Genomic DNA, 15,025 nt, shown 5'->3' on the forward strand with positions numbered 1-15,025 from the left:
CCAAAAGAGCAAAAATATTTAGTGCGAGAAATTACGGGCTTAGCGGTTAGGGGGTTAAAAGCAAAGCACAAACCAACAAACAACCCCTATATAAAGCAGAGTCAAGGTTCAAAGTGCAGCAATCCAAAATGCCTGTGTTAGCGATGTGACCATACCAAACCAAACTTCCTAGATCTATACCACCGTTACAAGTTAAACCATACAATGTCCTTTCTCCAACAGGTTAAAGCAGCTTTTTATCAAAGAATAAGCCTCTCTGCCACTGGATTTTTCAGGTAAAGTACTATAATTATATATTTTAAGATAAAGATTATTTAACGTGATACTTTAAAACTATAAAGGCAGATTTTAACCAAGACTAGTGTTTTGAATTTATATGAAAACCTGCAAGCCTGAAATTGCTAAAATATTTTCCTACTCTATATTTTAGAATATCCAACAAAGCTTTATTATTTGGCTTCATAACAGCCACAGCAAGTGGAAAAAACTCCTCATTTTTGTAGGGATACTGTCCCCATTCAGACCTTTCATGTAGAAAAGTTTTGTTCTGTAACAATAAATCTGGCTTTCAGATCGTGTTCATTTTAATTTTCACCACATTTGGCCATAAGCGTTACTATACGTGTCAGGGATACAAAGATCACAACCACTTCAGAGTATGAAGTCTGCACTGTGCTAATATTTATACTCCTTTATGAAAACCCTAACATATATGCTCCATTTTGGTCATGTTTATTATAGAACTTAAATTATATATTATTATATCTGTCTTATAAAACGGTTGATCTTGTCAGAAACTATAGAGTTGTATTTGTGTCCTTTCAATACTTTCTGTGTTACCTCAAAGAGCCTTCTTAGTTCTTATCTTATCCAGATGGATCTATTACATTGATATACATGTGGTATCAAGCACATTTTTACATAGATAAAATTGGAGTCAATTTGGAATTGTACAGTCAAAACAATTGTCATACATTTAATTAGCTGTTTATGGTTACACAGGGGATATGATACCTACATGGACTGGGAGAAAGGTGAAGGTCGGCCATTTGATTATTGTGTTTATGGTGCTGCCTGTTCCGAAGTTGAGGTGGACTGCCTAACAGGAGATTATAAGGTAAGTCATTAAACATAATATTTTATATTGTAGAGTATAATTGGTGTATAAATGAGTCAGGGAAAGAGTGAGATATGAGGAGCAAGGGTTGGGTGATGGGGAACCAGAGATAAAATGATGGAAAACCAATTACTATGGAAAGTAATCATTCTAAATGTGCAGCAGCTGTACTGCCAGTGTGGGATTAGATTACTCTTTTGTAAATAAATGCCTTTTATTGTGTACAAATTTTAACGTGACATTTGTTTTTCTGGACAGAACATCCGAACAGATGTGTTAATGGATACTGGTTGCAGCATTAATCCAGCAGTGGATATAGGACAGGTACTGTATATTGTATTTATATTTATGCACAAATAAAAAATCCTTACCACAAATGCATCCAACAAGCCGGTGTAGATACCTCAGCAGAAAACACATAGGGGCATGGTTTGGTTATGGAATTTGGGCCTAAACTCTGACTTGGAGCAAGGTCAAAGAACAACCTGTGCTATATTTTTTCTATAGTTCCTGGGCATCGTGCTATTTAAAGAAAGTACATTCACCTATTTGAAATATACTAAGGACCTCAGAATATGAAAAATCAGAGGCAAGCATAATAATTTGTGTTACCCTTACTTTTACAAATACATAATAATAATTCAATATCTGGCACATTCAGGTAGCATGAGTGGAATTAGAGGGTAAAACTGTCACCTGTAAGTTAACAGTCAATTCTGTACCTTTGTTCTGCTGATTTGCAATTCCTAAACATTGCTTTCCTCTAATTCAACATACCTGACACCAAATAAGCAGAAGGTGCATGCTGGCAGATCCCAGAAAAAAAGTTTGGGTCAGTACTTTTTCCACTCACATAGGTGGCTAACTTACATGAGATCCATCCCCATCCCTTTGGACTAATTGCTTAAATCAAGGGAGTTTGCTAACATCATTGCCATACATGTCTACTAAAATGATTATTGGCCACTTCTAATTATGGCTCCCATACACTTGATATTTGCAGATGTGACTGATTTGGGCATATGCTTGTAAAATACAGGTCATGTAAGGGCTATCTAGTGAGGAATAAGGAGCATGTGTAAGCTTTAAGAAGTTAGAATTAGTTTTCCTGACTTGAGTCCGAAAGGGAATAACAATTTGTATGCTGCCAGTAAAGGAAAATTCTGGTAGGTAAGTGTTACATTTTCCTTACTGCTCCATACCCAACCTTATTTTTTTCAGAAGGGCTAGTTATAGAATGCTATGGTATATGAGACAGCCTTGAATTTTTCTAGTTAGGTCCTGAGAGTAGGAGAGGAAAGGGATGAACCATTCGTATGCTGACATAGAGCAGTCAGGAAAATGCAGTACTTACCCACTGTAATTTTACTTTCCTGTTCCTGTCCCCATTGGGGCAAGCCATCTTCAATTTAAGGAGGTAAGGGGAAATCGTCCAATGGGTACAGCTGTTTCAACATCTATCCAGGAGGGGAAGTCCCCTCACCTTAAGAGATTTCCTCTAATTTTATGTTACGTTTCTGGGAGAGGTAGTGAAGAGAAAAAAAAAGTTTGCAATATTTTAAACCATGAACATTTAAAACCTCTTTGTCATTCAGCTTCTAATCATATATTTTTCTTATGTTTATTTGTAGATTGAAGGAGCGTTTGTCCAAGGTATTGGGTTCTATACAACGGAAGAACTAAAATACTCTCCAGATGGTGCTTTGCTAGCATATGGACCAGGCGAATACAAGATCCCTTCTGTATATGACATACCTGGAGAATTCAATGTATCACTGCTTCCTTCATCTCAGAACCCAAATGCTATCTACTCTTCCAAGGTAGTGCAAAAGACAATATCTATCCACATTGAGCACAGTGACATATTATACTTTATAGCCTTATAATAAACTTAGGGACAATAATGAGTTTTTGATAAATGCAGCTGGCAACAGATTTAAACTAAGATTTTTGTTTTGCTGTTAAAAAATGAGGGAATTATTTAACAATATATAAAGCCCCTCATTTCAAAACATTTATTTGAAAGATCTATAATGGTTCAAGTAGATCCATACATGAATATTAAGTGAAATTGGAAAAGAAAACCTCTACTATTCTACTATACTTTTTATTGCAACTCTCTTTAAACTATACATATCACGAGAGCCTCCGTTTCGTTAAACTTTTTGTAAAAGCTATTTGTATTTGAAAAGTGGACCTTCTTTTACTTTAAACAGACTAAAAAATGTTATGACTGCTGTCAGCTTTGTTATTGAATGACTACTGAGGTGAAAAGTGAGGGTAGTATCTCCAAAGAGAACAAGGACAGCAATACAAACAGAATTCTTACCCTTTCATACTCTGCTACAAAGTGTTCTGTCTTAGCAAATACTGATTTTGGACATCATACCAAACTACATACACAATAGAAACCCAAAATAAATTCCATTCTATCCACAAAAATATTTTCCCTGGAGTTCAACTTTATGGATATATGTATTTTCTAGGGCATTGGGGAGCCAGGCCTTTTCTTGGGCTGTGCTGTGTTCTTTGCAATAAAGGATGCTTTATCATCTGTTCGTAAGGAAAGAGGCTTATCAAGCAATTTTACACTAAACAGCCCTGCAACACCAGAAAAGATACGTATGGCTTGTGGAGACAAGTTCACCGACATGGTAAATACTTTATAAAGTTATTTTCAGACCTGTTGTGAAAAAAAACTAGATGGTGGAACAGTTTTCTTTAGAACTATTTTAACATAAGATTGTGAAAATGTATTTTTTTTGGGTCAAATTAGTCTGCAATTTTCAATATACTGCTTTAATTACCAGACTATTTAGAACCCAAGACCAGACAAATGTGTTCCCATTAGTCTGACCCTGAGTACCTATTGGTCTGACCGAGTGCTCCTAGTAGTCTGACCTTGTGTTCCCATTGGTCTGCCCTGAGTACCCAAGGTCACACTAATAGGAGCACATGGTCAGACCAATAGGTACTCAGGGTCAGACTAATGAGTATACAAGTTAAGACTATGCAGTACTCAGGCTCAGAATAATGGGTACTTAGGTATTAATAATTTTATTAATAAACAGGATTTATATAGCACCAACATATTATGCAGCACTGTACATTAAAAAAGGGTTGCAAATGACAGATGAATACAGACAGTGAAGAGCTTACAATCTAGTAGGTGGGGGAATTAACCCATATAAAGATTCAGACTAATGAGGCTCTCTCTTCTTCATCACCTAACCTGTGAAGGATCTCAAACATTCCCTAGGTCTCAAAGTACTACTATGCTCACTTGAATGGGAGTATGTATAGCCGAATACTGAACAAAGAAAAATTCAGCTTTTGTTGCTGTGTTTGTTTAGTTTTATTCTACAGAATCCCCCACAGTACTTTTTTTTTTAAATCACAAGATGTCCCCAGTCTGTATTCTATGTTATTAACCCACTTTCTCAGAGAGAGATCTTCCTGCACCTGCCTCAGCCTGTGGATGGACAGTGACAGAAAAGGCAGAGATGAGCTAATATCTCTACATTCTACTTCCGAATTATGAGATTTTTCTCTACCACTCTGCATTTGTCATGATTCTTGTAAACCCAGAACTGATTTGCTACTTATTGAAAAGAAGTGTGCTGAATAGTGGATAGCTGGATAATGTACAGATTCAAAGAGGGGTGCGCTTTTCCATTTGCTGCTTCTTTGTTCACTGCCCAGGCACAGCTAGAGGAAGTACATAAGACATCATTTTTTGCCGTACTGCAGTAGGAAAAAAAAAAAAAAAGTCTCATACCCTGCTAGACAAGGTTGTGCTACATAGAGAGTTTGTAAATCTCAGAAGTCTCAGGCTGCCCAATCAAGATGGCAAAAGATCAGAATATGGAGTAGAAGAAAGAAGATGGTGGTGCCCGTGAGGGAATAGATACAGGTAAGTATGGACTGGGTTTAGTTTTGATTTAGTAAAATTACATGCCACTATAGTGTTTACAGACAATTCCAATATCATACTGCCTATGGGTAGATCATATTTTGCACTGGTACAGTAATTTGCAATTGTAGCATGAAATAGTAAAATATGTGCAGAGTGGCTGGGCTTTTTACTCTAGAAGCTCCAATATCCTCATTGAGCCACTGCTTTCGTTTCATATTCTGCTGCATTACAGATGCCTGTCCAGAGTATGGACATAAAAGTACAAGTCATTTGTTTAACATATTTGTTTCTTTGTAGATTAAAAAAGATGACCCTGCAACTTTTACACCATGGTCTATTGATGTATGAAAATAAACATCTTAACAAGGAGCATGCAATACAAGTACTAAAGGACAAATAGAAAACCTAACAAGAGGATTGTTAATATGTGAAACTGTACCAGAAGCAAACTAGGCACATTGCTTATTTGTCTTGCATGTACAGTAGGTAAAAAATAAGGAGATGAAAAGGGTAAAATATGCGGGAGACTGTCTGGAGAATAACTAGTATATTTGTACTTTGAAATGTGCAGAGCTTGCCATATGAAAATGTTTTGTCTGGCTGTCTGAGATTAAAGTACCACTTGGATCACTGACCTAAAACAAGAGCCACAGAATTTTGTTTTATGAACTACATACATACCATTGAAAGAAGCCACACACCAGTTGGTCATCAAATATGGCATTTAATTTGCAAATATTCTCCCATAACAAATATACTGAATCATAAGGATTTTGAACTTTATTTTAATAGAAAACAGGGGATAAAACAAATTGTTACATTTTGAAAGGCCTTAAATTACATTATTACAGTAGAAAATACAGGAGGTAGAGGGTAACAAAAATCCAGGACATAAATTTAGACAACAGTTACTTAAAACATGGTTTCTTCTAAAACTAAAAACATGATAACTGTAACTGTAAAGGGGAGAAGGAGAAAAAAAAATGTAAGTGATGAAAGCCCTTATATCATGCTTGATACAGGAGGTAGGATGTAATGAACCAGAAAGACACAAATTTGGAGTATGACTTTTTTTTTTTTTTTTATCTACAGCTCCTGTGTTTGCTTACTGGTAACACTATTGACAGTTCATTCAACCTCTTCAGACTCAGATTCAGACTCTGCAAGGAACAGGAAAAAAAAAAAAGTTTGGCAAATACAAAACAATTCTAGAGATTTCAATTGATATGGTATACTTTAATGAAGTGGAACCAATCCTTCCCCAGCCTCATTTTACTGTCCTAATCTAAGCCACCCTCTATGTCTTTTTTTAGAGAAGCCATCCTAGCAAGCAAAAACATTTGGACATTTTCAACTCAAGCCCTTCTCACACATTTTATAAAATTGTTCATATGCTCATAAAACATAAGTGTTTAAGGACCAACATACTAGATTTACTCACATTTGATAAAACACAAATGAGGCTTCTGTTTGTAAATAAAAATTACCTTCTTCTGCATTTTTAAGCCACTCCACAAACTTTTTCATCTGTTCTAGAAAGACACTCTTTCCTTTAGCAACATGTGCATCTTTATACCACTTCAGAATTGGCTCCTCACTTAAAACTTCAGCTGAAAGGAAAGGGCAGGGAAAGACATGTTTAACATAACCGCGTTCACATATACAAGGGCCAGAGAATCAAAACTTCTTAAGTTATACCAATGACCCCAGAAGTGCTATATAAAGCATGTAATGACCATACATCCAAAAGTATTACCACCCCAATGTTAACCTGTTTGTTTTGGAAGCATGAAACATTACAGGAAATCATGTGTACTTGAATCTAAGAATTACAAAGCTTACCTTTGTAAAAAAGCACCACAATTTTCTGGAAGGACTTCATGAAATGAATGTTGTCATAACAATACTCCTGAATTTTCAGCAGCAAAGTCAGCTCAGACTGACCTTGTGTAGTAAAGGCAGCAAGGAGAGGGCTGTATTGCTGGGGAGAGAAGATAATGTGTTTTTTCAAGAGTAGCTGAAGGAATAGATCAGGAAGACTTCACTATGTCAAATGCTATGTCACATATAAACAGTACTAACTCCTAACGATCATGCAAAAAGCCAGTTGCAAGTACACTTTAGAAAACAAACTTTCATGACTTTGTGCGTATCAGCTAAAAAAAAAAAATATATATATATAAAAAAAAATTAATAACCCCCACACACTTACATACAATGACAGAAGCAATCCTTTAATTTGTGCCTTCAATCCAGAAAGCAGTGTAACAGGCTTCAGATGGGGCCACAGTAATCAACAATGTCCTAACATTTCATCCCACCCCAATGAAAGCATACACTGCCTATAACTGCTCATTTTATATTGTGGTATTGTTGCAGGATTAGGGGACCCTCACTGGCATTATCAACAGGTATTTGTTACAATATGAGCACCTATAGGCCCTACAATTTAGTTTTGTGTGAGGCATCAGTTCCATGTAATTACATATTAGAAAGACTATATATATATGCCAATTATATACACTAAACACACAATCCTCTCGAGTCTAGTGTAATCTCACAAAAAGGTTGAAGGGATTTCTTCCATAAGACTGGTCATTTCCCCATTAAGAAAGTTCTGGTAGAAAGGACCATTTGATAGAGTAGTTTTAGACAAATCTGCTATGTCCAGTGCAAATTTCATAATGTATATCCTAAAATGTTACCTTCAAGTGTTTGATGGCTTGCTCAGTAACCAGCTCCTCTTTTTTGTTCCATTCCACACAACTCATTACACTGGACCATAATATACCAATCACTGTCTGCTCAGAGATGTTGTTTTTCTTCATTTCTTCCTTTACATATATACTAATCTAAATAAAAAGAAAAAAAAAAAACAATGTAACAAAAAATATGTAATAAAGTCATAGAACAGACTGAGCCAAGAAGAAGCTAGGTACCAACTTAAACAGTTCTTAGGATACAAAGTGTTAGTACCACATTATGGTTAGGTACTTACCTCCTTAAGAGGCTCTCCTTTTGACATCATTTCCTGCAGTTCCTTCTGAAGCTCCTTACGAGCCCCTATTGTTTGTTGATTCCGAACGTATTCAGATAGTTCTTTTAATCCGGCATCTGTGAAGTATTTTGTAAAGTGTTCTAGACTCTGCTTGTTTGCAGGAAACAGTTCCTACAATAAAAATTTATAAATGAGACACAGGAGCATCTGGACCATATTGGGTGGTCTGTCCATACAATTATATTCTTGCAACAAATTAGGTCAGAAAAGTCCAGCTTACCATAAGTCTATTGTCCATATTCACTTTCCTAAGGCTTCCAGCTACTGCATTAATATCTTTTTCATTGATCCAGGATTTAAATAGTTTCACTGCAAATGCAGCTGAGACACCTGTAAAGGGAATTAGGCACTATTAATGCAAGATACAAATTGACAGCTTCATGTTCTTAACCATAATTTGCAATCACAGCAAAATGTTGACTCTGCACCCAATTCACAGACATCTCAGCTCAATGAGGAAAGTAACATATAGCTGTAACATTAAAGAACACTTACCCTCTTTAACCAAGTTCTCATTGTAAAGACTATTAAGAATTGATGCAGAAATAATCCCATTGGCCAGAAGAACACCAGTAAACATGGCCAGCTTATTCCTCTCAGACTCAGAAAACCCTTTCAGAAACAGAAACAGCTGGAAGAGAAGAGTTTCAAATGTAATTCTTTAAAAATAAAGAGGAGAAAACCCAAACACCCAAAATACTAGAGAAAAATATATTATATCTACATACCTTTTTGATCTCTTCTTCAAAGCCTTTCTCCAGATATTTGTAACGTCTGATTAGTTTGTTAAAAACCTAGAAGATGGATACAAGAATTAAACTGCACCTAAATTGATTAGCAAAGCTTTTTATAATTCAGGTTCCAGAATTTACTGTAGCCATCTCACCCATCTCTCTGCCCAGTTATTAGGAAATTACCAGGAACATGTACATTTTAAATTTGACCGTGGTTCTAACCTTTCAACACTACTAAAAATTTCTGCAAAAATCTATTCATGGTTCGTGAATTTGTAATTTTGACAAACAGATTACATTTCAAATTTAATTTAGTTTTGGTTCCTTTACCGCTCATAGCATACTAATTAAACAAGACAGTTTTCAATATGTACGCGATTCAGATCGAGTGATATCACTGGTAACCAACTCAGGAAAATCATGGCTGAATGAGGAGCCAGCCCAAGGTCTTTGCTACCTAAAATCCAGATAAAAAGGGGTGGGATAGATGATACTGGGGTGTCCCATCAGCCAGGAAAGGTAGTGTTCTCTGACTTACTGAAGGCACTCTTGCACGGTGTACACCATTCACCATGACTTACTGAAGGTACTCTTGCACGGTGTACAGCACTCACCACAACAATGCAAGAAAAAATAAAAAAAGAATAGCTGGAGTTAAGCTTGAAACAAAATATGCTAATCTACACATTTTCCATGGCCGATGTGAATAGGCAAATTGTTAAATTGATAACCCCTATAGGGTGCTATAGACAGATGCAAAATAAGTAGCATCTGGTATTGTGAAGGATTTTTGGAATGTGGATTTCCTTGGATGGAAATGTCATTTACAGCACTAAAACAAGAGTGAAACTATCATTAGAAAGATTCACTGTATTTGAGGATGGATAGAAGACCGTGCTGCACAAGGAAGCATAGAGTTAGCAGCAACTGCATGTATTACCGTCAACATTTTTTAATTTTTAGCCTTTTGCACCATGATGCTTTAACCATCTCCTGACAGGAACATTTTAACAAAACATTTGGAATGGATAAAGACCAAGTCAGCCTTCTTAGCAATATCATACCTGAGCAAATGCCTGCATGGTCTCTAGATCTTCTTGTGCTGAAAACACACAGACATCGGTACGGATCACGTCATCGGTAAGAGTACCACCTGGTGCTGCAAGATTAAATTGGCATGGTTAGAATACATGCAGTACAACATTTCCAGCTCATGATGAACCAAGAGACTTAGCTTGCTTTCATGTATTGGGGTGCTGCACGACTAGGTACAGACATGAAAGTGCAACAGATGACCAGAAGTCGACACTCATTTTAAAATGGATAGAAGTTTTGTATCTAGACTGCATAGCACACAGGTTCACCCAGAAAGGATTCCAATTGGCAGCAAAAAACTAATGCAACGTTATACTCTGGGTTCTATTAGGTCCAATACCCCATTTCATGCCATACACTGGATTTTCTAGTAGCGTTTCCCCAAAAATAATGCAACCACAAATTGAATTAAGACGGTCCATAGACATCCATCATAGACCCCATATTCTGTTCCTGATGCCCTATACCTCCCCTAACTATGAAGGATATAGGACTATTTTTTTTTTCAAAGTTACAAATTTTTATTTTCTAATTGTTGGAAATAACCTCATCAAGAACAACCCCCCCCCCCCCCCCCCTTTCAGAAAACCCCCTGCTCAGCAACAACACATGGCAGAGTGTTGGTCCCTAAATAGCAATGGTCTGAGGGAAACTGGTTCAACTGCCATACCACTTCAGAAATGGGGGCCCCTATTTAGCCCTCACAATGAATCAGCATTGGCTCCATATTACAATGTACACTAAGCTTACAGAAAGTTGTACTGACCTCCGATTTTTCATGCAGAAGGACAGCACTTGCTTTGGACAGTACAGTCTTTATGTTTGCCAGGTTGCAAGATCAAAAGCTTATCAATTAAGTATCTGGACTCGAGCCATCCTGGTACATGAAACCACAGCACCATTAAAACCATGCTGCATTAAAAATGTCATTGTAAATTGCTACTGCAATCATTTTAATATGCATCTTATACCTAGAACAGTGGAAGAGATTTCAGGAAGCACAACATAAATATAATATGCTTACATACCCAGCATGCCGCCAGCCACCAGGATGTCAAAAAGTGTTTCTGCATAGCGACGGTAATCAAGTTTTGCACCAGAAGCATCAAGAAATTTTGCTACTGCTTCCAAGTCGTTGCCAGTTTCATTTAAGCCTTGAATAATACAGTCTTGAAATTGGGTAGGGTCAAACCTCTCCTTTTCATCTAGAGAAAAAAAAAAACAAAGCATTACTGTGTATTGTATATCACTGTATTACTTATTTTTTTTTTTTATAAGTAGCTTCTATAGATGCAGTGTACACAAAACTGTAATAGTGTCCCACACAGTGCTTACTTTTCAAAATATGCAAGGATATACCCCCTAACAATTTAGACAATAAATGTACACGAGATGCACAAGGAAGCAGAATGAGGCAAAACTACAAATACATCCAGCACTGGCTTACCTTAAAATAAAATGTAACAATCACCTGACTTTGCAATGTGGAGTATTAAAAATCCAGAATAAATTTGTCTTGCCAATAACACAAAACTGAAATAAGTTTTGGTTTGAATTGGGATTCTCCACTAAAGGAAAAGGATTTAGTTAGGAATTCATCCTGCTGTATTGTTTGTGGCATGAGGAGACAGACGAGTCTATAATTACCCAGAGCTGTTCCATAGTAGTTACAATGAAGGAACACAAATTAAAGAACTGCCACTATAACAAGTAAAAATAAATCACCCGTCTTTCAACAGACTACAGATATGGTGATGTTTTTTTTCCTAGGACCTGTACACCGCAAGGAGCCTTCAGCCAGTTTAAAGCCTATGACTGGTCTCGTTCACTTTAACAGCACACATTATGCAGCTCAATATTTGTAATACTAGGTTTGAAAATTTACCACAAGTTGGTTATCATAGCATTTCTTTATTTTTTTTATCAAGGTGGTTCATTTTCAGTAATTAAGTGTTACACATGCAACCGATATTAACATTACCTCTTTTTCGGGTTTTAAAACGCTGGCCAGATAGCGTTGGCTTTTGTTGCTTTTGATTATTCATAAAAAAGATGCCCTGAAAAAAAATAAAACAAGGATTACTATTAGAAAACAATACAGTTATCTTTGCTTGTGTACCATTTACAGTGACCTAGTATCATCTACAAATACAGAACTACATATATAGCAAATATTTCAAGAGAACCTGTCATCAGACCAGTCATCTATGCAAAAGCATTGCTATGAAATTTTGTTTGCCTTTAGGACCATATAAATTAGATCAGGGCAGTCTGGGTGTTATAACTGAAAGTTGCATACCAATATAAGAAAAATACACCTATTAAAAAGTTTTTTTATTGCACCAACATATTACGTAGCGCTGTACATTAAATAGGGGTTGCAAACGACAGACAGATACACAGGAGGAGAGGACCCTGCCCAGAAGAGCTTACAAGCTAGGAGGTGGGGGAACAAAATAAAATAAGTTACATCACCGTAACCCAATGCAGTAAAGACCACAGACTTACTTAAAGGAACAAGAGGGGAGGGAGTCATGGATGCACTGAGTATTCCATCAGCTATGTTATACTACTGGCCCAAAGTACAGAAGGAAGTTGTATGACTTTCATGCAAACAAGAGGATTGCACACATTTAGAATTAAGAATGACCGAGGACCCTGGTTCCCAAATTTCTTTATAGCGAACTAGGTGCAACTTGATCTATGCAAGAAATGCATAATTTCAGCTGAAAGATCTAAACTTAAACCAGATGATTTATAAATAAAGGGTAAATAATCCAACCTCCTCACATGATCTTCAGTCAGCTTTCCGTAGCATCACACTGAATATATTGTGCAGCCCATACTTTGGGCCCATTATGTCAATTAAGTTGACCTTCACTGGGTTAGGGAAAAAAAGGTTCAGAAGCATAAATGTATTGACTGTAAAATCTACACATCCTCCAGATTGAGCTTGAGCATTATAAGTCACAACTTGCATTCTTCTCCTGTCTGCACAGACACTACAATGCAAAATGTGAAGTCCAGGCAATTACCCAAAAAGTTTTGGTTGGAAAAAATTGTGTGGCAAGTTTCCGCCAGAATCTGATTTGCACCCTGCATACTTGACAAGTACACAATCCTGCCACTGCTGCACCTCCTGAAGCTGCCACCTTGACAGCAGACCTCTAGGCTACTAGTGATGTAACTTGTGGTAAGTATGGCTACGTACACCCCTCAGATCCGATATCAGAAGAGAGTCTGGCATGTGTACAGTGGTCATCTCTCGTACAGACGACCAACATGGCGGATCCACGAACGATCATAATGAAAGTGAAGAGAAGCGAGCGCAGCGGGGTGCCGCTCCATTCTCCCCGCAGAATTTGGGAAGAAATTGTAGGCAGGTGACAGCCCCTGGTTTATAAACTGACTTTTCAGTAACCACCCAAGTGGTCACTAATAAGTGCCAGGTGGTGCACCCGGCTAAAAGGGTGGGGGGAGAACACAGATGTGATTGCACCAAGACCTAACAATTCTCGCTCCTCCAAACAAGAGCAAATTTAGACTGTAAGATCAGGCCATCGCTTTGTACAGAGTTCTGGGGTGCCCATGTATAATCTCCTTCCAGGCCAACAATGGGTGACATAACATCAGCATCACAGGTTTAAGGACCAATCATTCTGGCTGTCCTATTCCCCGGCCTGGCTTTTGTAAGCCCTGGCAATAGAGACAATGGTTGATATGCCTGAGCATTCTGTAGGACAGAACCTGCCATCATCTCTGCTGGAAAATGACATACTGTGGGCTACTTTATTATAAACCATCCATCCATCCGACATAACTGCAATGGGTCACATTGTGGAAATAAGGTGGAAGTGATGTAGCACAATGCCACCTTAACAGAGCATCTTTGTATATTGCCCGGGATCATGTGACCTGTCAGATGGTTTGTAAGAGGCGCAAGGATTGGTCGGTCATTATGGGATGTAAGAAGAGCAATGATTGGTCAGTGTTAATCAGGAGAGATGTATTGTGCCCAGGATGAGGTGAAGCCTGATGAAAAATCTTCAGGAAAAACTGTGCTGCTACCTGGATTATTGGTAATAAAGCGACTAGATAAGAGGGAATACTAGGCTTTATATAAAGTACAATGATACATGGGGTTGGCATTAGTACTGCGTGGCATATATGGAGCCGCCGGAATGAGCCCCGGTTCTTCTAGCCGCCACTCCCTGGTGTGATTTTTAATATTCCCCAGCAAATATACCCAGAAAATACCCCCACCCAGTGCCAGCGCAGTGTTGGGCCTAACGGGCCGCTACCATCCACAAAGCTTTCCTACAGAGCACCGCCCGACAACGCAGGCCGCCCCTCCACGCTGCCACCACCGGGCGCTGCACAATCCGCATACCACTTACCGAATGTAAGGCAGGCAGGAAACGGGCCAAAGACGGGGCGGGAGGTAAGGAGAAACAAACAACACAGGCCTCGTACGAGAATTTCCCCTGTGCTGCTCGACGACCAGAAAAAGAGAACGAGGCTGGAGCACCGCCCAGCAACGTCACTGAGGGCGGGAGAAAGACCGGGCCATACCATTGTGTCCAGAAATTGTGGGTGGGAGTAAAATGTTATCTCTTTAAAATATGACAGCTTTGCGATGTGTGTGCGTGATTTTCATCTGAAATAACTAAGTGTAACAGATTGTTAGGTGAACTCAGTATTAGGTGAGAGAAAGTCGAGCTGCACGTCTCTCATACAATGTATAGCGATAATACCCCCCCTTGGTGGTGTGACGTAGGACGTGTGGTAGTGGATTGGATAGTTGGAGGGGTAATTATACGGGAGCGCGCAGGGACCTGGGAGTGGGCGGGTGGTGCCACCATTTTGGTCCATTGTTCCCATGGTGCTGTAGGCGTTCTTGTTATACCCGGGGCAGGTTCTCCTATGTCACAGGGTGTTATACAAACATATGGTGCGCACAGGTGCTGTATACATCATGAGATCACATGGCTCAGACTTCCTACTCATTTTGTCTGCTGGGAACTACTACTACAGTCCCTGGAGGTATCCCATGTGATCACACAGCAATGTAATCTATATTACCTCACACTGCAAATGGAACTAAT

The 15,025-nt window shown here is 38.3% G+C and overlaps 2 protein-coding genes across 2 annotated transcripts in view; one reads left to right on the forward strand and one right to left on the reverse strand.

Moving 5' to 3' along the window:
- Positions 1–3,892, forward strand: part of LOC140336079 (aldehyde oxidase 1-like) — a 45,679-nt gene extending 41,787 nt beyond the window's left edge. Inside the window, exons 28-32 of the mRNA XM_072419131.1 lie at positions 223–275; positions 1,003–1,117; positions 1,376–1,441; positions 2,749–2,937; positions 3,604–3,892. Coding sequence (XP_072275232.1) covers positions 223–275; positions 1,003–1,117; positions 1,376–1,441; positions 2,749–2,937; positions 3,604–3,786 — 606 coding nt within the window. The 3' untranslated portion in view covers positions 3,787–3,892. The remainder of the gene's footprint in view (positions 1–222; positions 276–1,002; positions 1,118–1,375; positions 1,442–2,748; positions 2,938–3,603) is intronic.
- A 1,845-nt stretch (positions 3,893–5,737) lies between these two features.
- Positions 5,738–14,471, reverse strand: BZW1 (basic leucine zipper and W2 domains 1). Its single transcript, XM_072418725.1, has 12 exons — positions 14,318–14,471; positions 11,902–11,977; positions 10,949–11,125; positions 9,890–9,984; positions 8,820–8,885; positions 8,587–8,722; positions 8,312–8,421; positions 8,032–8,202; positions 7,739–7,885; positions 6,876–7,014; positions 6,521–6,643; positions 5,738–6,193 (listed from the first exon to the last, which is right to left on the reverse strand). Exons 2-12 carry the CDS (start codon positions 11,963–11,965, stop codon positions 6,162–6,164), a joined length of 1,260 nt encoding a protein of 419 aa, XP_072274826.1. The 5' UTR covers positions 11,966–11,977; positions 14,318–14,471; the 3' UTR covers positions 5,738–6,161.
- Between the last annotated feature and the right edge of the window lie 554 nt (positions 14,472–15,025).

Source organism: Pyxicephalus adspersus, chromosome 7 (genome assembly GCF_032062135.1).
Source record: "Pyxicephalus adspersus chromosome 7, UCB_Pads_2.0, whole genome shotgun sequence".
Taxonomy (NCBI): domain Eukaryota; kingdom Metazoa; phylum Chordata; class Amphibia; order Anura; family Pyxicephalidae; genus Pyxicephalus; species Pyxicephalus adspersus.

Coding starts and splice junctions, on each gene's coding strand:
- BZW1 (XM_072418725.1), bottom strand. CDS start 11,965: ATGAATAATCAAAAGCAACAAAAGCCAACGCTATCTGGCCAGCGTTTT. Junction 11,126..11,901: donor TTTTAAAACCCGAAAAAGAG/GTAATGTTAATA, acceptor TTTTTTCTCTAG/ATGAAAAGGAGAGGTTTGAC. Junction 6,644..6,875: donor TGTGGTGCTTTTTTACAAAG/GTAAGCTTTGTA, acceptor CTTTCCTTTCAG/CTGAAGTTTTAAGTGAGGAG.